The sequence below is a fragment of the Triturus cristatus genome, chromosome 2_1 (assembly GCF_964204655.1).
Source record: "Triturus cristatus chromosome 2_1, aTriCri1.1, whole genome shotgun sequence".
Taxonomy (NCBI): domain Eukaryota; kingdom Metazoa; phylum Chordata; class Amphibia; order Caudata; family Salamandridae; genus Triturus; species Triturus cristatus.
This window is the reverse complement of record NC_140581.1, coordinates 306,152,073-306,173,732: the sequence shown is the minus strand read 5'-3', so window position 1 is coordinate 306,173,732 and position 21,660 is coordinate 306,152,073. Positions and strand designations below refer to the sequence as shown.

At 44.6% G+C, this 21,660-nt stretch overlaps 1 protein-coding gene across 2 annotated transcripts in view; it reads left to right on the top strand.

Annotated features, from left to right (window-relative positions):
- Positions 1-21,660, top strand: part of OXCT1 (3-oxoacid CoA-transferase 1) — a 458,536-nt gene that overhangs the window by 382,209 nt on the left and 54,667 nt on the right. For both annotated transcript variants that reach the window (XM_085631175.1, XM_085631176.1), the window contains exon 14: positions 9,415-9,504. In XM_085631175.1, the coding sequence (XP_085487301.1) occupies positions 9,415-9,504 (90 nt within the window). The remainder of the gene's footprint in view (positions 1-9,414; positions 9,505-21,660) is intronic.

Here is a 21,660-nt window from a genome sequence, read left to right as displayed (position 1 = left end):
TAAAGTATTTATGCTGCACTTGAAAACAATAATAGATACAACATAACACAAGACAAATTCCACACTAATTTATTAAAATAGAATACAATTGAATGCCTTTTGAATGCCTTTTTTGACACCAAAATGACACAAATCCAATTAGTAGAACTGGAGATGTGCTATTTTAAAGGATTCAGTAAAAGTAGTGCATAAAAGCACATTGCGCCAACTGTGGTTATCAGGAAGCGCTGGACCAGGACAAAGTCGCATGTTCCGATCAACTGCGTTGGAGCGCAGGCCGGATACAGGGACCAAGTTAGTCTTGCTGTACCAAGTACCTTAAATTCGGATTGCGGAGTGTTGCGAGGTCCTGTCTCGAGGATGCGTCGCACAGTGGATGTTTTGATGAGCGTTGATGCAAGGTCCTGCGCTGAGGATGTGTCACTCAGCAGTGGTTCCGAGGAGCTGCGGGAGTGCGATGCTAGGCCTTGTTTTGAGGATGCGCTACACAACGGCGGTTTCAAGGAGCAGCTGGACTCTCATGTGAGGTCCTGTCTCAAAGATGTGTCACGCATCAGCGGTTCTGAGGAGCTGCAGGGCTGAGATGCGAGGTCCTGCGTCGAAAATGCGCCCCACAGTTCTGAAGAGCTGCAGGGTCCTGTGTCACGGTTGTGTTGCACAGTGGCAGTTCCAATGCAGAGCTGCGAGGCAACGCGTCATGCTTCATCGGTTCTGCTAGAACCACAGCTGGGCTGGCAGAGCACCTTCAGGCCCACTTCAAGGGTCCAAGACTAGGGTGACAACCTGGGGAGCAGGACTCGCAGCATTCAGATTCCAGGTGCAAGGTGGTAGGAGCCTTTTTGTCCCTAAGGCTCTGATCAGGAGGCCAACCAACTAGCCCTTGAAGTCGCTGTGGTTTCCCAGGGTTCAAGGTGCAGGCAGTTCCAGTCCTTCTCTCTCAGGCAGCTGAGTAGCAGTCCTTGCAGTAAGAGAAGCATGGAAGTCTTTCTGAGTCTTCCACAGGTCAAAAAGTGTACAGAAGATTTGGGTCCTAGGGCCCACTATTTATACCTGGTTCCAACTTTGAAGTGGAAGAAACTTCTCGAGTCTTCCCCCTAAAAAGGTGTCTGGAATTTTCTGCCTCTCTGTAGGGCCTAAGCTTCTCTGGTGGCACAAAAGACTAGTGTGAAACACTTTGCAAGTGTGCTACAGCAATCTTTGTGATATGCAAGTGTGGTAGGTGACATCTCTGCCCCCTCATTAAAAAATAAAGTAATACACAAAGAACAACTGCCTGCTACACCTAGCCATGTGACCCAGGTGACAAGCTGGAGGCACCAAATGGTTAGCACAAGGAAATTCCAACTTTCTAAAAGAGGCTTTTTTAGAATTGTGTCTTAAAATCTAACTTTAGCATTAAAGATGGTTTTAAATTAAAAGTCTCTTTTGACACCAAACTCGACATTCCTACTTGCTGTCAGTTTAAAGTTATCACTTATTAAATGTAAAAAGGTAACCCAATGTTATCCTATGGGAGAGGTGAGCCTTGCAATAGTGAAAAATGAATTTAAGAGTTTTTCACTACCAGGAAATGTAAAAGTACATGTCCAACCTTTTAGATGCACTGCACCCTTCCCTATGGGCTGTTTAGGGCCTGCACTAGGGGTGACATATGTATTACAAAGGAAGGTCTAGGCCTGTAAGAAGGTCTATTTTGCCATTTCAAAATGGCAGTTTAAAACTGCATACACATGCTGCAGTGGCTAGCCTGAGACATGTTGAAAGGGCTCCTTGAATTGGTGGCTTTATGTGTCCCACGCTCACTCGTAGCATTTAATTTACGAGCCCTAGGTACATGTGTTACCACTTTACTAGGGACTTAAATGTGCCATTTGGGTGCAAGCCAATTTCACCATGTTTAAAGGAGTGAGAACAACCTCTTTAGCACTGGTTAACAGGGATAATATGCACAAAGTCCTAAGCCTAGAAAATTCAATTCAGCAAAAAGAGGAGTGAAGGACAAATGTTCCAACACCCTGCATATTCAGAAAAGTGCCATTTACAATATCTATAGCTGTATTCAACAACCCTCCTGCATGGTCTGCCTTTCACCTAATGATCACTTCTAATAGGATAGCATCAGCTCTTTGATACATTTCATGTACATTTTATAGCTTGGAATAGGTGTAATATAATTTACACCACAGCCCCCAACCCTAGTTCTTGAACTAACACCACCATAATATTCAACAGTAAGAAACACCTACCCCTTTCTATCTCCCTGTGCTTGACAACAACTCCCCATTTGTAATCATGAGCATTTCATCAACCATGCCAGTGCTGAAGATTGACGTGCAAACAGACCAAATGAATACCCATTCACTGTTAAATTATGACTGTCTGCCAGTCCATATTTTCTCTGTCATGGGTCCTCGGTTAAGGCCCCTGTGAAGTCTACTTTTTTAACATATATGAACCCTACTAAAAGTAAACTCACTAATTCAGACCACTTTACTTCATTCATGGTCTGTTACTAATCCTTCCCATGCTTGGGTCACTTTGTATGTTTAAGCTACTGGTGAGGATGGCTGTTTTGCCCTCTCAAGCCTTTTTCCATTCAGAATTGTTGACTTGGTATATGCCAGTTCTTTTCCTCCAACCTTTTCATTACTCCTTGATTTATTTAGTCCTGATGTTGCTCCTTGGTTAATTTAGCCCTGGTAGTAATTTTTTTTTTTTTATTATGCATAATTAATTAAAATCATTGCATATGGTAATCATACAAAAAAGAAGCGCAATTTCTTGGTAATAAAACTTCTGTACATTTAAATTAAAAGAAATGCTTTTCTTAAGATCAGAGAGTGTTATACAATTATAAAAAAGGAAAAGTTAATTCTTAAAACGTGCAAGTAAGAGAAATTTGCAAATCATCCGAAGACTAGTCGCTGTTTCATTAAACTGATAGCAAATCTAATTGGATATTTAATCTTTTCTCTGTAATGTCCAAAAATTTTGTAAGGCGGCAGTTTAATTGAGTTACAGTTGGATTAAAACATAGAAGTATTGCTTGTCTGCAGGTCCTCACACCATGCTGAATAAAAAACGGTTTTAATAAAGATACCCTTATGTCCTTCAGTTTTTCACATATACAGATGATGTGGGTAATGTTCTCTTCACCTAGTCCACATAATCTACATTCATTGTTATGCCCGATTCGTTTCCATGGCGGTAATAATGCTTTTATAGGTCCAACCCCCAATCTTAACTTCAGGAATTTTTGTTTTATATGTATCCTTATTCCTAAATTTAAATAGGATTGAGGGTTGCTATTCTTGTAATTGCTTATAACTGTCCATCCATGAGTACGTTTTGACAATGTTTCCTTATCCAGTGCGAGGGAGATACTCTTTGTTGTTTTTGTCACTAGTTTTTTAAAAACATTGTGAGATACTGAAGTGTTCCATAAGTTCTCTAGGCTCAGTTTCTTAATTGCATCTATAAGGTATTTATTAAATGGGGATTTATTATTCCGAGTTAGTTCAATCCATAAAAGGTCATTCAAAGTGCCTTTTTCGGCAAGTCTAATTTTGTGCCATGTTTTTACGTAGGATCCCATTCGCTCCACTATTTGGTTTTGTACACCAAATTCCAGTCGAAGTTGGGCTGGAGAGACATATCTTGGAAGCTGGAATATCACACGATATGCTTTTGTTATGATATTGTTTAACGGTAAAGCGTCTCTCCCTCTCATTTGTTCGCTCCCGTATGAGATTGTAGGCTGAAATTTGGCTCTCAGAATTTTTAAGAAAGGTTCAAGGGAGAGATCTGGCAATTGGTTCTTCAGTGGTTTGAGTGTCAGGCAAGATGTCATACCTTTTTTCTTTAGGGACTCCAGCTGTGGTTTACACGAGTTGTTGTGATCCAGGAGGATCCCCAGATATTTGTAAGTGGTGGCTTGTAGTATTCTATGCCCATCCAGGTACCATTTTGGTGAAGATTTTTTATGGTAATTCACTACCATAATTTTGGTTTTTGAGTTATTTATATTTAAGATATTTCTTTTTGAAAATCTATTAGTTGTGTCGAAAAGGCGTTGTAAGCCAATAGGGGTGCGGCTAATTAAAACTAGGTCATCGGCATAAAGCAGGTTTGTCAAGGTTTTACCTCCTAATGATGGACTATGAGATGAACATTTATCCAGTTCTTCTGGCAGATCAGCCATGAAAAGGTTAAATAATATTGGTGAGAGGACGCAGCCTTGTTTGAGGCCCTTGTTAGTTGGAATTTTTCTCGATAATCGCGAACCTTCTCCCAGTTTTATCCTAATCCATGTGTCTGTATATAGGTGTATGAGCTGGTTCAGCAGTAAAGAAGATATCCCCCATTTTGCCAGTTTATACCAAAGCATATCTCGGTCCACATGATCAAATGCTGCTGCGTAATCTATAAAACAGAGGTATAGTGCATGTTTTTTTTCTCTTGCAGCATCCATAAGTAAGGACAGGGCCAGGATGTTCGTTGTTGTTCCTTGGCCTTTTTGGAAACCGGTCTGTGTTATGGGAATGATGTTAGTTTCGGCTGTCCATCTTGTAAGTTCTTCCAGTAGGATCCCTGCATAATATTTGGCCTCTATATCTATTAGAGCAATTAACCGATAATTGTTTGGATTGTCACGTCCACCTTGTTTGTATATCGGGCTTACAATTGAGCCTCTCCATGAGTCTGGTAGTTGCATATGTGTTAGGGCATATCTGTAGACTGGCTCCAGGATTTTACTCCAGTAAATGGGATCTTGCTTAAATAGCATCGGGGGAATTCCATTGGGCCCCGGTGCACCTACTCTCCTGCCTTTTGCAATTAGTTTCCTGATGAGTTGTATTTCTCTGTCTGGGTTATCTTCTGATAAACTCATTAGGTTTGATTCAATCAACTGGTCTTTGTTCATTGATGGCAAGAAAGATATTTTTTGTCTTGCCTCGCTTGTCGCTATTTTACTACTCTCCGGGACTGAGTTGAGGGCAGAGACTGTTGTTGGTGCATCTATTATCCGGGTGTCCACAATCGGTTCCGAGTCATTAAAATGGTTATGTAAATAAGTATACCATTTTGCTTCGGTGACATTAGAGCTTATCCCATGATGTCCTGGTCTCAATAACATTGACACCTTTTTCCAAAATTTAGCACTGTTTTTTTGCTTTCTCATAATACAACAATGACCAGGCTTTATGGTTTTTCTCTTGTTTGGCTCTCCATCTTTTTTGTTTTAATATTTTCCTTGTTTGTCGCAAAGTATTATGCAATTGCCAATTAAAAGGATATTTACGTACCAATTTCAATGTATGATTAGTAATTCGGGTCAATCTCTTAATCTCCGGGCATTTCACTATTTTGTTGGAATTATACGAGGCTGATTATGCCTCCTTATTTGATTTGCTCGGAAATGTCTCACTGAGAGTTTTGGTGAAATTAGTCCAGCATTCTAGGGGGTTGCCACCCTTTTTGTCCATTTGTGCATAGAGTTGTTTTGCAGTTGCAGCTATTGTCTCTATGTTTTCCGAGCTGCATCTTATTCGCTTAAGATTGATAGTATTAGTTTGGACTATTTCTGTGGCTGCTGGAAATATCTCTACTGGATTTGCTCTCAGGGTTAGTTCTTGAGGAAAATGGTATTAGTCCTGGTAGTATTATGACTAGCATGCTGCTGTTTCTTCTATTTATGATGAATATGTACAGATACAAGCATGTAACTAATTAGGAAGCCTAAAACCTTACCTGAAGCACAGTATGTCAGCTGTCTTGTTGTTTTATTTATACAATTTCTGCTGTACTTTGCCTTCACCTCATCATTCCTCAAAATTGCGCTTCAGTGGCAGTAGTACCACCTACCATCATGGTTGGATAGTGTTCAGCTGGTAATGCACAGCCCCAGTAGCAATGGTGAGAGTCACATTTAGCCTGGCAAACTCAGAATATATTGTCTCTTTATGGCATCTGTTTTCCTGGTATCCGTTGTAATTGCAGTTCTATACTAAAACTGTTATTATCTCCCCACACTCATGAGATCCTAATTAGTCGCCTGGAGTGAGAAGCAGACTACCCATCTGTATATCTGTACCCCTGCACTTAGGACATGGTTGTAAGTTCTCTTCAACCACCTCTTACACCCTTTATCCCTTATGTGGTCCTCAAGAAATCTACGCTTGGCAAAACCAGCCCATGGCTAATGCGGATGCTAAGAAAAGTCTGTGGTATTGACACTAAAGCGGTTTGCAATTTAGCCATTTCTATTGTTGTTACCTAGGGACATTCAATAACCATACTGACTATATGAACCAAACCTATGAAAATTGTGTGCTGTTGGTATCTGGCTGCTGCTGTTTGTTTAACTCCATATCCAGTGCTAATATAGTTCCAGAGCACCAGTGCCTTCTGGTTACAGGGGTTGCCAGAAAGTCCTTATGTGGACCTTCTGCCACCCCCTTGACTATGTCTATTTTGACTACTCAGTCCAATCTGCAGGAATCGCTCCACATCCATCTCCCCTTTTGAACTCCAAGATGTCATTAACGTTCTATTTATTATTTTTAATTAGTACTATCCCTTAGGTGGAACCTTTGGATTCTCTCTGCTTTTAATGCTACTGCCGTCTCGTTCTTAGTCCGCATACATTGAACTGTTCATCAAACAGAGCTCAGCCAATTGTTTTAGATCTGGGAGAGGCTGACATAGTTTGCTATCGTACACCTGCCATGATAGAACAAGCATTGGCATACCCAATAGGTCTAGCCTTTTGGACCTTATAAGTGTGTAGCCATGCAATGATATAGGCACTTAAGAAATTGTTGGCAATGTTCCTCCCTCTGAATGGTGGTAATCTACAAACTACATATTTCAAAATATGAGGGCAACCCATGTGTCCTAATAAACAGTAATGCCCCATATATACATGCGACTGGAAGCACATCCAGCACTAATACAAAGGACTGCATGTAACCGCATTAATATTTTTTGCAATACTGTGTCTAATACCACAGGCTGCAGAAAGAGATCAAAGCCTGGCGGAAAAGCAGTATGTTGCATTACATTGTGACCAATCTTTGCCAAAACAGTATTTCTATGCCTGTTGCACGCAAACCAAGAGGTCTGTATTAACAACGTGAGCAATGTGAAGCCAGCTTTCAGTTTTCTTCTGTAGAGAATTCTTCTGATGAAGTCTTTTGTCACTTTGCTTGATCATTATTGTTTTTCTAGTTTTACTAGTGATTTTTACATAAGATTGAACTTTCTTTCATTTCCAGTTTTTTCGAAGCGTATATTTTTATTGAATTTGCTAAAGAACCAGTAAAGCATGAGTTGCAGAATATAAATTTGTGTGTTAATCGAAATACATGCACAGGAGGTACCAATATCAAATGTTATGGTTCTGATTTTTTTAAATTTATTATCTCGCAGATGAACCAAGAATCAAAAATCTTAGTTAAGAAACATGCGCTAATTGATATTTTGAAGAAAAGTATGTACATTATAAGAGGTTAATGAGGAAGTGAACAAACAAATGCTGTCTGTTTTGTAAAAGACTGATTCCTACATGCCACCGCTCATTCAGGAACAGCCTTAAGACATTCCTATACATTGTAGTAGCCGCCATCATTCCTTGTAAACAAATCTCCATCATTACTAAGAGGACATGGGGCCAATGTAGAGATTTGTCACCCATCACTATGACAAGACACTTTAAAGTTTTTTAATCTTACTATACAACAGCTGCATTGTGCCTACGTGGACGTTAATAGGAGCATCTCTGTAGGTCTGGCTCTTGTCCCTCCTCAGCCTCTCGAGTGGACATGCTAAAGCATTGTATTAACCCTTGTTAGAATAAAGGCTTGCATCAGGGGTGACTTTATAAACCCTTCCTGCAGCTCTTGATGAGGGTTGATGGTTCGGTAGCCATCGAAGAATTCCACAAGGTACTTGTAAAATAACTTTTAGCACCTGACTAATGTAAACTGTGCATGCTTTATCTCTTACTCATTTTTTTATTAAACCACACTATTAAGAGGTGCAACCCATGAACTTTCTGTCCGATATTCTGATTTCGTGCCTTTAGTCTGGTGTATGCAAAACTGGTATAACTTGCTTCAAGTAATTTTACAGAATTTTGGGAAAGTTATGCCAGATTGAATGAAATCCAAATCAGGCATTTAGTACTATATTTTATCAATCAATCAACCAGAATTTATAAAGTGTTGCTAATCACCATATAGGGTATTCAGGCTCTTGCAGGCTTATTCGAACAGCCAGTTCTTGAGGGCCATTAGGAATTATGAAAGCGAGGGGAAGGTCTGGAGATGCGTGGGGAGGCTGTCCCAGGTATTTGCTGCAATGTGGGAGCAGGAGCATCCTCTACTTCTGCTTCAGTAGATGCAGGGAGTATGGGCAAATAAAAGGGAGGTGGAGCGTAGTCTTCTTGACTCTGATGGAAGTTCAGGCGTTGGTTAATGTAGGCGGGTCCTTGGTTGTGTAGAGCCTTGTGTGCGTGGGTCAGCAGCCTGAATTGGCATCTTTTCTGTACGGGGTGTCAATGGAGTTGCCTGAGATGGGGTTTGATGTGGGTTCATCGGGGAAGGCCGACGATGAATCTTGCTGTGGCTTTCTGTATAGTCTGAAGTCTCTGTAGGAGGTGCGTGGCAATTCATGTGTAGAGGGCGTTGCAGAGGTCCAGTTTTAGCACAGAATGCACCTCTCATCCCTATTTGATTTTGTATTGAAAAAATAACACCAAACACTAGAGTGCCGCTCGCGTTCTGGAAATTCAGATTGTTCAAGTACTCTAATTTGGTGTAATTATGCGACGTGGCATAATTTGGGTAATTTTACATAACCAGCATAATGGGATGTTCCTGAAATTACATTCATTGCACCAACGTAATTGAAATTTCTTTTTTGGCCTGTAAGAGGCAACATGGAGTTATACACTATTATCAAAAAAAAACATTGAGCAATGAACTGTGACCGCAAAGCTTCAAGTAGTTCCACTTTTTCCCAAAATCCTAAATGAGACTAGTTCAGGTTATTTTCTAGAACTATAAAACACTGATTTCTAAATCTCCAAGTGATGCTTTCCACAACCCTTTTTTTCGGCCAGGCGTGTTTGTTTAACTGAGGAACCTGTTGATCCCCAAATGTAAATAATTAGGGGGTCTACAATTTCTGCCAATGTAGCTGTAACATTGAGGTACCTACTTTTCCCTTTAAATCTGACGATCTGCAAAGCTCTTTGGGTCTCTCAGTGGAGAAGATTATCACTAATCCCAAAGTCTATTCCCTGAAAGCACATAGTAGTTTTGGACGTTATCCTTGTATTTCCTCTAAAGTAGGATTTTAAAAATGTAATATGTATTGTCGCTTTTTCATCTCAATGGTTGTTTCTTGCAGGGAAAGATGGTGAAAGGAATGGGTGGTGCCATGGACTTGGTTTCCAGCGCAGGGACTAAAGTGGTGGTTACAATGGAACACTCTGCCAAAGTAAGTGTTTTCTGACTTAAAATGATTAATTTACTGTTGTGGAATACATATCGCAACCATAATCAGTTCATTCGTTATTTTCATTTTGGCCATGATAAGTGCAACCATAAAAAAAAACAGGCAAATAATGTGCTATTTTGCCCACTTGTAAGATGATTTAGTGTGTTCATCAACTACAAAGATGACAGTCCTTCAACCTCGATAAAGCCATTCCTGTGGATTTCATATATATATATCGGGTTTAAGGACCATGCTCTTAGAGTCCGAGGAAAGAAGCAAAATGAACAAAAAGCAGGCTTATCTGTGTAGCACAAAGCACAAGTTTCACAGATGCTGGGCTTTGAAAACAACTGTGGAAAAAGTTGAAGGCGCGGGCACACAAGATAGTAAGTCATATCAAGCCATGGACTATGTCTAACTCATCACCAACAATGGAAAGCCATGCCTCATGGGGTTTTTAAATCTCCCAGCAGCCTTCAACAATATCAATACCCAATGAACCTACAGAATAAAATCCCCCAGTAGTTTTCTACAATCATGTTGATAGTAAAAATGTGTCCAGAGACACACCTGCAAATTCCCTTGGCTGCTTGTATTCTTTACTTCAAGTGCCATCCATTCTATATACAGAAATTCTTGTGGTTTCTCCTTGTCAGCTAAGCAATCTACTAAACATAAGTGACATCCAACTGAACATGAAGATATCATGAGCTCCTTCAAGCTATGTTGAACGCTGATTCAGTCCTGGAAGCCAATCAGATAGTTAGAGCTAAACCCCACATAAACTGCAGTAGTTGAAGCTAAATCCCATATAAACTGTATGTGACCTCTTCATAAGCACTTCTGATCCTTCACACATCACTTTCATGCAAAGACCTTAAAGGTTTCACCCTTCAGCTGACAGCAGGTGTTAAACTGTTTCTTCGTTTACAGTCACCTCTCCAGCAAATCACACACTGCAAAGACAGATAGCCAAGTAGACACTATCCCAGCCTGCTGAGTAGGCTTTAAATCCTCCTCCCTAGCATACAACTTGCCACTCATGTAATTGTCCAAGCCATGCTTTTATCACACTAGACATTAGTAATGTTTTCTCTGACATTCCTAAACTCTTTGCTGTCTATCATTAAGAGTAGGGGTGGGAAGTAAACTCTGCTCTGCAGGTGGTGTTCGCAGAGCTTTTCCCACTCTGCGCTCCTATTGGAGCACAGAGTTTGGCGAAAACTCTACTGAGTTTTTCTCACATGTGGCTAGTTAATGTTAAGTTAGTGAGTGTGAAAAAGTGAGCTCTAGACCACTTCCCAGCAGATTTCTGACTGTGGGTGTTTGCGTCATGTCGCTAACGGTTGCTTTAAGAACGTTGCTGCTCACATTGTGTTAAATATACCCGAGCAGCAGAAAGCAGTGCCATCTGGTACAGTGTGTGATGCAGTTCATGCTGGTTTTACAGCGCAGGATAAGCTGCCTGGGCTAACAATCAGCACAACAGACCGGAACTCTGCCACTTGTAGAACTAAGTGGAATGTCGCTGAGTTTTTAGGTAACTACGTAGAATTCCATGAAGCAAAACTGCATGAGACCCACCCCCCTTTATTAAGATCATACGCCATGCTGTTCCTGCCTGTTGGACTTGGCCCTTCTGGCAAGTTCACCCCTAGAACTTTTTGCATTATCCTAGCCTTTTTCCTGTGTTGTGCTAGTGGTTTTAGGCCTCTAGGCGCTTTCACACTGTGTCCCAGTGGAAAGCGCGTGCGCTCTGTGTATGGTTGAATGAGACTGACCTGCCCTCCCATAGGAATGCATGGGGGATCTGAGTGACCATGTTAGTTCCTGATGCGTGGGGAGTGCAGGGCCGAGTTTGGTATGTGCGAACTCGTGAGATTAAATGCTGCGCGATGATGTGTGCGGCGTTACTGTGACTAGTATAGAAGTGCCACTTCTAGACGCTGGCATAAATGTGCAGTGACTGTCTGGCGTGTGATTGGCTGGTGAGCCTGGCTCCAGGAGTCAGGATGGGTCTGCCCCAGTGGTGGGTGGAGAGAGCTGCATGTTGATGAGTGGGAGGAGTACACCTGGGACCTGAATAGGGCTGGGCTTTCCCCACACAATGCTGGCTCCGCCCCCTGTGGTGCGACTGATGACCCTGACCTGTGCTGTGAATAGGGAGAGGGGCTGAGCAAAACAAAGTGCTCAAGAACCAGTTGTATCTGGTTCGCCCCTTCCCTGCACCTTGAGATAAAGGGAAATGTAGTATAAAAGAAGGGGCTGTGACCCCAGAAAAATGTTCTTGTGCTTAACTTGAAACAACCAGGGGCGTGCTGCTGCTGGGGCCCAGGGGAAGGCTTGCCTCCCTGGGCCCTGCCCAGCCCCTGGATGCCTGATGGACTTTGTGGGACCTTTGGTTTCTGTTTCCTGGATCTATCAAAGACCTGGCTGCTGGCCTGGCGCCCTGGAAGCGCTTTATCCTTATTTGCCCAAGAAAAGGAGCACAAGGGCTCCGCAGCGCGGCGCTGCAAACTTCCCCCCTGCTGGAGGGGAGAGAGGCGGGAGCCCACCCCGCATGGCCGCCTATTTTGAGATATTCTGAGTGCAGGTGCCCACCCTGCATTATGGCCGTGCGTTTCTTGGGATTGATCGCCGGGTGCCCCCCGATTGTTTTTGTATTTAGATCGCGGGTGCCCACCCCGCAAGGCCGCTTATTTTTTTTATTATAGTGCGCGGGTGCCCACCCAGCGACTTTGCCTGCCGCTGAGATTGCCGCTCCAGGTCCCTCCGTGGCCACCCCGGAAGCCAGGCAAGTTCGCCTGTGACGAGGGCGGGGCCGCGGCAGGACCGGAAGCTGTACGCGTCGGTGCGGGGCTCCTGTCAGCCCATGGGAGCCCCGAAGCGTATGTCCCGAGGGAGGACGGGAGCCCACCCCACCTCCCAGAGCCGAGAGATAAAGTCCCTGGTCCCAGGAGGGGGCCCGGGTGAAGATGGCAGGAGTGAGGGAAGCCCCGCGCCACTTGAGAAGTGCTGCCGCCCGCTGCCACCCCCAGGAGAGGAGTCCCCTGCGCCGGAGCCCGGTGAGTAAGGGCTGGGGACAGGGCTGCACATCCCTCACGCTCCACCGAGGGAGCAGGTTTTGGTATTCGGTGCGAGGCACTGAGTCAGAGCGGCCCCGTGTGTGCAGTGGGCCGCTCCAACGTTGGGCATCAGTATTCTAAGAGCCCCGTGTGGCTCCAACACTATGGGGGCATGTTTAGTTTAAGAGCCCCGTGTGGCTCCTACGCTTTGGGGGGCACATTTGCTTCAAGAGCCCCGAGTGGCTCCCACAGTGGCCATGATCTGTTTCTGAGCGCCAGTGCGCTTCATTGTGCTTTGGGGCAAGCTCTTTTTCTGTACTTGCGCATATTGATTTCAGGAGCCCGTGCGCTCCATGGGGACATGTTGTTTTTAGAGCCTAGGTGGCTCCAACGTTTTGTCATTATTCCCAGGGCCATGGAGAGCCCATGCCTCATCGTTGGCCTTCCCCAGCTGCGCAGCACTTAGTGCCAGCTGCAGCGTTTAGGCCCTGTTCTTGTCCCCCCAGCTGCCCAGCAAGTAGTGGGCAGCTGCTACGTTTAGGTTTTGGCGCAACCTGGACCCTAATTGAATTTAGGTGTTATTGTGATTTATGTGCTAACGTGATTGGGTGTTAGGAAATGTACTGTGTATAGCATGTTTTGCGCACCCTGTGTTATACCTCTAAATGTGGTCTTTTCTGATTATGAGGTTGTTCTTGCTAGTGAGACTATGTCTCCCTGTGTGATGTACGCCCCTAGTGTAGTTATACTTAGGTGGTTAGGTCTAATGCGTTAGACTAATGAGAAATTGCATAATGTGTTTATGCCCCTGTGATGGATGCAGGATAGGTTTTATACCTGATGCTAGTGTGATGACGCTGAGGTCATTATTGCGCCAGTAGTTACTGGTTGTGCTCTACAGTGCTAATTTGTGTTACAGTTAGTATATGTTCTACATGTACAATTGGCGATTTGTGCTGATTCTGACAGTGGTCCATGTGGCCCTGTCCCGTGTAAATAGTCCCTTGTAAAAGTCTGCCCAGTGCCAGTTGGCACAGTGTAAATTGTGTGAATATTATCTAATGTGTTTTGGTATAATACAAAGGCTATTTTTATATATAACCTTGTGTGGAGTTTCTTTTGTGGTGCGCCTTGGGTGTTGTTGCTTGGTGCGCGTGCAAACGCTTTACACATTGCCTCCGGGATAAGCCTGACTGCTCGTGCCAAGCTACCAAGGGGGTGAGCAGGGGTTATCTTTGGCGTGTAACTCCCCAGCCCTGACTTAGAGTAGTGGTTTCTGCCTGGCTTTGGCGCACGCCTTAGCCAACCAGAAATCCCATTTCTAACACTGCCTCATAGGTATGTTTAAATTCATCCACATTACCCCAATTCTAATCAACCTGCACTGGTTCTACCTGCACTCCCTTAACTTCAAGTCATGCTGAGTCACCAGCAAGGCAGCAATGCTTATCTTGCCGGCTTGCCTGAAAATAATTAGGTGATCTCCTGCATGTGTCCCAGGCACAAATTCTTACCATTTTCCTGACTGGAACTTCAAAATTCCGAGAGAAAGAAAGCAATGAAGTGTGTATTATCTGTCTGTGACCACAGACAGTGCAGTCACAATCCCCTGTAAAACAGATTGCCTCCTTCCCTGTTGTAATTTAAAAACAAGCACTGGCAAATGCAGTAGGTTTTGCCTATGTGATTAATAATACTTTTTTAATCACATAGGTGAGAAGTTATGCAATATAAGTTAAAGAAACTCTGTAAAAGTATGATTTGGTGTGTAACCTCACAAAGGGTGAGTTTATGCTCTACGAGCATAACTGGACAACATTATGCATTCTTTTAATGACTATTATGGTAAATACATTTTGCACAGAGTTCGGAGCTTAGCCTTGTTGTCTACCACAACTTCTACTGTGCTGCAGGACCTGCTGGTAGGGGGAGCTTGCAGATGAAGCAAAAATGTAACTGTGGCAGAGATTTCTGTGTTGCATAGTAGTGTGTCAGAGAGCAGTGGTGTATAGCGATGAAGAGTAGGGTGCAATGGAGTAGAGTGCAGTAACAGTGCAATTGTATAGAGAGCATTGGCGTAGAGTGCAGTCGTTAAGAATAGAGTGGCTTAGAGTGAAGTTGCATAGAGTCGAGTGGTGTAGAGTACAGTGGCATAGAGTAGCTTGCTTCAGAGTGCAGTGGTGTAGAGTAGAGTGCAGTAGAGTAGAGTGCAGTGGTGTAGAGTGCAGTGGCATAGAGTGCAGTGAGAAAGTGGAATACCTTTCTATGCAGCAGGCATATTATCTGTAAGAGCCAACTAGTCATCTTATCTGACCAACGCCCAGTAGGCGTTGGATACACAGATCATGCGCTCTATATGTATTTTGCAAGTTGTTTGCTAGACTTGAGCTACATTTACTCCTTGACAGTAGATAAAAGTGTGGAAGGAGTTTGTTGTAAATCCCGTTTTCATTCACAGTTTTGATAGTTATTAAAGGACTAGAAGGGAGAGTTTAGGAGAGCGCCCCGGCTCTGTCCTCTGCAGTTTTACTGATGTTGGGTGGTTTATAGGTGATCGATAAGACATAGTAATGAAGACCAGCTATTCTAGAGTACTGTTTGTGCAAAGCTTCCCCTGGAGCAGTGTAAACCTGAGAACGGCTGGTTGGAGACGAGCACAAGTGGAGAAGTGTTTCCGGATGAGTACTTACAATAAATAGAGTGCCGTAAAAAGGCAAAGCAGAGATTCGATTTATTAAAAGGTGCGTAGTTCTGGTCCGATTACAATCTGCATGATGCTGGGGGTCCTGTAACCACCAGAGCCTGAATCAGTGATTCATGTTTGAAATTTAATCTCTGAATAATTACAATGTCAGGCTTAATATTACAAACTTGCTAGTCCTAGAGCTACCAGGCACTTCACCACATCTGTCGCAGTCACAAATCTGAGCAGATTTCTACACAAAAATGCTGCTTATTCTGCAGAAGTAATTTGTGAGTGTCAACGATAAGGGGAGACACTTGGTGCACGTTTTCACCCAGAGCTATATTAAAGTACCCCGGGGGCACAAAGGACATGGCGCGCCGCCTTGCTCCTGTGATAAAGATCATGCTGGCTCATATGTGGTGCAGGAACGATGTCAAGGCGCATTCCTTTGTTTTCAAGGAGGTGTGACCCAGTGCAAAGGAGTGAATAGCTTGCCAAGGTGCATTCCTTTGTTTTCAAGGAGGTGTGACCCAGTGCAAAGGAGTGAATAGTTTGTCGTTGAACCCTTCTTCTATTATAGACATGGTCTGAATACCTGTGAGCGCAGTTCTAAGGTCTGTTAGAGAATGGCACTAGGCGTGCAACCACAGACACCCCGGTGCGTGCGGGGAGCACCGCAGCAGTGCAATGACTGATGCTGCCCTGGCACCTACTAGAACCAGTGTAAAAAAAAAAACAAGGACAGCGTGGGAGGTACACACTCACCCTCTTGCCTTTGCTATGTACTCCATTGTGTGCCCAGAACTGATTACTTCTCTTAAAGCTACACCTATCACTGAATTGCTCATGTCAAGAAGGAGCACTCCATGGTGTTGCCCCCCTAGCTTATGGAATAAGAGTGCACCATGTGTCACTGGGTAACAGCCAGTCATGCATAGCAAGCATATTTTAGTTTTACAGGAGAAAACAGGCATCAGAGGTGAAGCTTCTTATTCTTTTTAAATATCGCCGAAGTGGGAGGAGGCTGGTGTGAGAGGAGAGTGAAAGGGATTGTGTGTGTTTCGGTAGATTGGGCGGTGCCAGGTTGAAGAACATGCTGTGTCAGGTGGGAATATTTCAGCCAAGCGTCCTAGCCATGAATAATTTCCCAACTGTGGGTAGAAATGAGGCAGTGTGCAGGAGGGGGAGGTGGGGCGGTTGGAGACAGCCAGAAATGGATACAGGATAGTTTGTGGGGATAAGCCAGTGAACATGATGAGATAGAGGAAAAAGGGGTTTGAGAGGCAGCCAGGTGCTGAGACCGCTCGTTGGGGAGCGGGGAACACATTACGGGGCCAAAAAATACTAGGGAAACTGGTAACTGTGGAGAGAGTCGGACACCTAAACAAACCCCAGAGGGAGGGTGGTGGAATGCTGCTAGCAATATAGATGAGCAGACAGAGGGGAGGATTACTAGAGACTATGTTGTAGATCTCACTGGATGAGGGACAGAAACAAGGTGCCGTAAAAGAGGAGTCACGAGAGATGCAAACTGTTGAAATTAGAAAATTAATTAAAAGGCGTCGGATCCAAATAAATATATATAAATGTAGCTCGCAAGCACAGTAGAAATGCGTGCGGATAGGATGAGGTTATTTTTTTTTTTTAAATGTTGGACAAAGAAAAATGCAAACCCTGGTGGCTCTGGGCTGAAAACGAGGCTTGGAGAACGATGCATTCCAAGCCTCATTGAAGAAACGTAAGTTTCAGCGCGGAGTACAACAGAAAGAACAGAAACAAATGAGACACCTGATCGGACGGTGAATGAAAACTGAAATGCTAGCAGTAGAAAAACAAGCACAGCGAAAGCCCTGTTCAGGCAAAAGCTTAAAAAAAATAAAAAAGGCCCACAAAGCAGATGAAAACAGTACTTTGGCCACTGGAGACCGATGAGAGCATCATATAGATGAACAGGAAACCGCATGCGACAGCCACTAGAAAAAGAGGAAAAGTAGGTGGTAAGCATATGAACCAATGAAAAGCGAGGGTGAGATGTAAGCCCCTATTAAGATTTATATTCAATACTATAGCTTTCACAAGTACAGAGAAACGTTGTGCAGGCGAAACCTAATAAGCTCATTGGGCAGTTTTTTGAGGAGCATCTTCGTCATCGATACTAACAAAAATAATTTCTTAATTAAAGCATGCATAATTCACAGGACATTAAGAAATACTTTTTCCTCACCTTTGAAGTCCCAACTTGCTTGCCTAAGCCGTCTTGTAATCGATGTCTAATCATGCCGCCACTATCACTGAATTATTGGCGATCTCTGGTGTTGTCAACCTGGTTCCTCTACCTGTTTACATCCGTCCACTATAGCTTAATGCTAGGTTTGCACTTCTCCACAGATGTTTTCTGTTGAGGAAGTAGTGGCATGTAGAAATACCTATGTACATTGTTGAATCATGTCATCAAATATTCAGTTCAACAAGCATGTTGTGTTTCACACGGTATATAAGCTGTTTTGTCAAAGATTTTGAAACAATGGTAGTGTTGATTCGGGAATGAATACAATGTTTTTACCAGTAGAGAAGCAGGTGGAGGCTTCATTGCTAAATCAGTATGATGTGTTACTTGTTGTTGCTAAGTAAGATCAAAATACCCTTTGGCAGGTACTATGTGGGATGGAGAATACTTTGCTGTACATTATAGGAGAACCAGGACCGAGGTGACATGTAAAATCCTTTGGATGCAGCAAGCGAGTATTTTGTTTTTCTAACAGATGCCACACAATGAAGTCAGCCGAAGCAGCTTACATCGATGGGTTGTTGCTCCTTTATATGAAATATTATGATGGTAGATGTGTAGAATAAATGTGCAATCTGTAGTACAAAAGGACAATTTGTGGCTGAAACATAAAGTAGTTTAACAAAAGTAAATTTTTAAAACAGTTATGTCATAAAGATTGACATTTCCTGCCTTTTTTTCTCTGTATACATTTTCTCATTGTTTTCTCCCTCAGTCTCATGCCCATTTTTGTTTCTCATCTGTTTTCAAATCAAATGCTTTTTCAAAGCAAATAGGTTTGGTTCTAATAAGCTAAAACCTTTTACAGGTATGCACAAATGCAATTTCCATGTGTTAGCCAATTAAATGCAGAACTGTTGGCTTGTAAAAAGCTGTATCGTTTGATTACAGAGAAGAAAGAACCAATGGGTTAGAAACCGATGGAGAGCACAATGCGATACAAGTCTTTTTTTTTTTAACCTTTATTTATGCCTTTTTGTATTTCAACACAACGGAAAGTGAATGGTGACAGGTGCCAATATCTAATTCAAAAACTTAGTTACTAGTTTAGTGGCTACGGAAGGGGTGCCCTGCTACATCCCGCCCAGAGCCACAGGCTGGCGCAAGCTGTTCAGCCCTAGCGCAGCTGGTGACGTGGGAACCACCGCCGTGGTTCTGGGGGCCAGTGGGCGGGCCAGTCCACCAGCAGCCTCCAAACCCTCCTAGTCCGACCTTTCAGGACCACCGAATGCCAGTGGGCGACAGGATCCCCCATCACCTTCCCCACTGGTGCACCATCATGTCAGACAGGTGGGTTTTGCAAATAATCCGAACGGGTCTACTCCCTCCCCTTCGAGACTACCTGATCTTTTAGCCTCTATCCCGGGTTTCGGTCAGGATGACCCTCAGGCTGCTGGGTCTGATGGCTTCCTGCATCCTTCTGGTGAATCATGCCAGATGGCATATGCGGGCTCTGCAGTGGGACCTGAAGTTCCAGTGGGCCCAACATCAAGGGAATCTGTCAGATTGCATCCAGATCAATTGCAGTGGTGGCTTACGAACCAGGATTGGGTCAAAGGCAGATCCCTCTACCATCCTCAACCAGAGTTCACTGTGGTGACCGATGCATCACTCCTGGGATGGGGCCGTCACATGGGGGAGGCGGAGATCAGAGGCCTCTGGTTTCCGGCGGAGTCCGAGTTCCACATCAACCTTCTGTAGCTTTGGGCGAATTGTCTTGCACTCAAGGCATTCCTTCCCTCTGTCCGGGGAAGAGTAGTGCAGGTGTTCACGGACAACCCCACAGCCATGTGGTACTGCAACAAACCAGGCAGGGTGGGGTCATGGACCCTATGTCAGGAGGCCCTCCGCCTCTGCACATGGCTGGAACATCCGGGCATATCCCTGGTGGTTCAACACCTGGCAGGTTCTCTGAACGCCAGAGCGGACGAACTCAGCCGCAGGTGCTTGATGGATCACGAATGGTGTCTTCACTCTGAGGTCTTGCAAGGTCTCTTTCAGCAGTGGGAAGAGCCTTGGTTAGATCTATTTGCCACCAAATAGAATGCGGAATTTCAGCAGTTCTACGCATTGGAATTTCCTAGGCGGCACTCGCTTGGCGATGCTTTTCATCGTGAGTGCAGTTGCGGTCTTCTATATGCCGTTCCGCCTATACCACTTCTGCCCAGAGTGCTGAAGAAGATCAAGCATGACCGGGCCCAAGTCATTCTTGTGGCTCTGGATTAGGTACGAAGTGTCTGGTATCCCGAGCTGCTCAACATGGCCATCGATCCTTCGATCAGACTGCCTCTTCGGGAGGATCTTCTGTCGCAGCAGCAGGGGCTGGTCCTCCACCCGAACCTATCCAGCCTCCACCTCCAGTCCAGTATTTGTGAAGCTCAAACAATTACCCGAAGGTGTCAAGGCACTGGGGGCCGTCGGGAAGATTAAGCGAGCTATTGCCCAGAGTCACATGGTGCTGGGCTGATCTGCCGCCAGTGCCGGGGATCGAACCGTGAGCCCCTGGGTTCCGTAGTCAGTTGCCCTGGCCACTGTGCCACACCTCTTCCTGGCCGCTGCGCCACACCTCTTCCAGGCCGCTGCGCCACACCTCTTGCGTGGAGATTGAGCGGTGGCAGTTGACGTCGTTTGACCTGCCTCCCAAAGTCTGCAATGTTACCTTGGCAGCCAGGTGTCCCTCCATTAAGACGGAATACGCCTGCAGATGGAACAAAATTGTGGCATGGTGCACAGCAAAGGCTGGGGATCCCCTTTCCACCCCTCTTTCTGAGGTTCTCTTGTTCTTCCTTTCTTTGGCCGAGCAGGGCTCTGCTCTGGGCACTCTCAAAGGCTACCTCTTGGCCATTTATGTCTTACTTGGGCTTCCTGATCAGCATTCTCTTTACAAGTCCCCTGTTGTAAATAGATTCCTTAAGGGCATTACTCCTCTCTTTCCTCCTGTTCCCTTCGTAATGCCCCAGTGGGACTTGAACTTGGTGCTTACTTATCTTATGTGCGCTCCCTTTGAGCCGCTGAGTAACTGTCCTCTCAGGCTTCTTACTTTGAAAACTGCCTTTCTGGTGGCCATCACCTCTGCATGCAGGGTGAGTGAGGTACAAGCTTTCTTCCAAGCCTCCCTTTCTATCTGTCCATCCGGACAAGGTCGTCCTTAGAACTAGACCTTCCTTTCTTCCCAAGATGGTTACTTCTTTACACTTTGGCCAAACCATCACATTGCCCACCATCTTTCCGCCTCAGCATCCTTCAAAAAAGGAAGAGAGTCTCCACCGGCTGGATCCAAAACATGCCCTTTCCTTCTACTTGGATCGCCCAAAACAATTCCGGGTGGATGACCAGCTCTTTGTTGGTTACGTGGGCGCTAAAAAAAGGTTGGGCCGTGCACAAACGGACCATTTACAGGTGGGTTGTTCTGTGCATCAAAGCCTGCTATTCTTTGGCAAAGAAGGAACCTCCAGTGGGACTGCGTGCCCATTCCACCAGGGTGACGGCAGCTACCACGGCTTCGGGATGAGGAGTCCCTCTAAATGACATCTGTCAGGCACCTTCGTGGGCCTCGCTGCACACGTTCACCAAACACTACTGCCTGGACAGCCAAGTCCGGAGAGATGGCTTCTTTGGCCGTTCTGTTCTCCAGTACATTCTAGTTTGAACTTAGTTCGCAGACCCACCTCCGGGGTTGGTATTGCTGGGGTATCTATTCTAAGGTAATGAATCTATAACTGTTTCTTTCAGATGAACAAGTTAGTTACCTTCGGTAACGGTATATCTGTAAGAAACATAGGTTAGTTATAGATTCCTTACTGCCCCACCCATCCTCCCCTTTCTGAGAACTGACTTCTAGGGTTAAGGCCATCCTTTCAGGCCCCTAGTTTTGTGCACCAGTGGTCAGTGTCTTGCATGGCTCTGCGCTTCTGGCATGGAAAGCAGTGTACAGAACTGATGTCAGCGCATAAGGGCGGCGTCTATGTAGCTACCACAACGTCATGCCAGCGACCATGACGCCGGCGACTAACGCGGAGTCGACCGATACCACCTTCCGACTTGCAGGGGTACTGCTGACGAAAAACTTTCCGGATCCAGTCTGATGCCTGGGGGAGATTCTAAGGTAAGGGATCTAT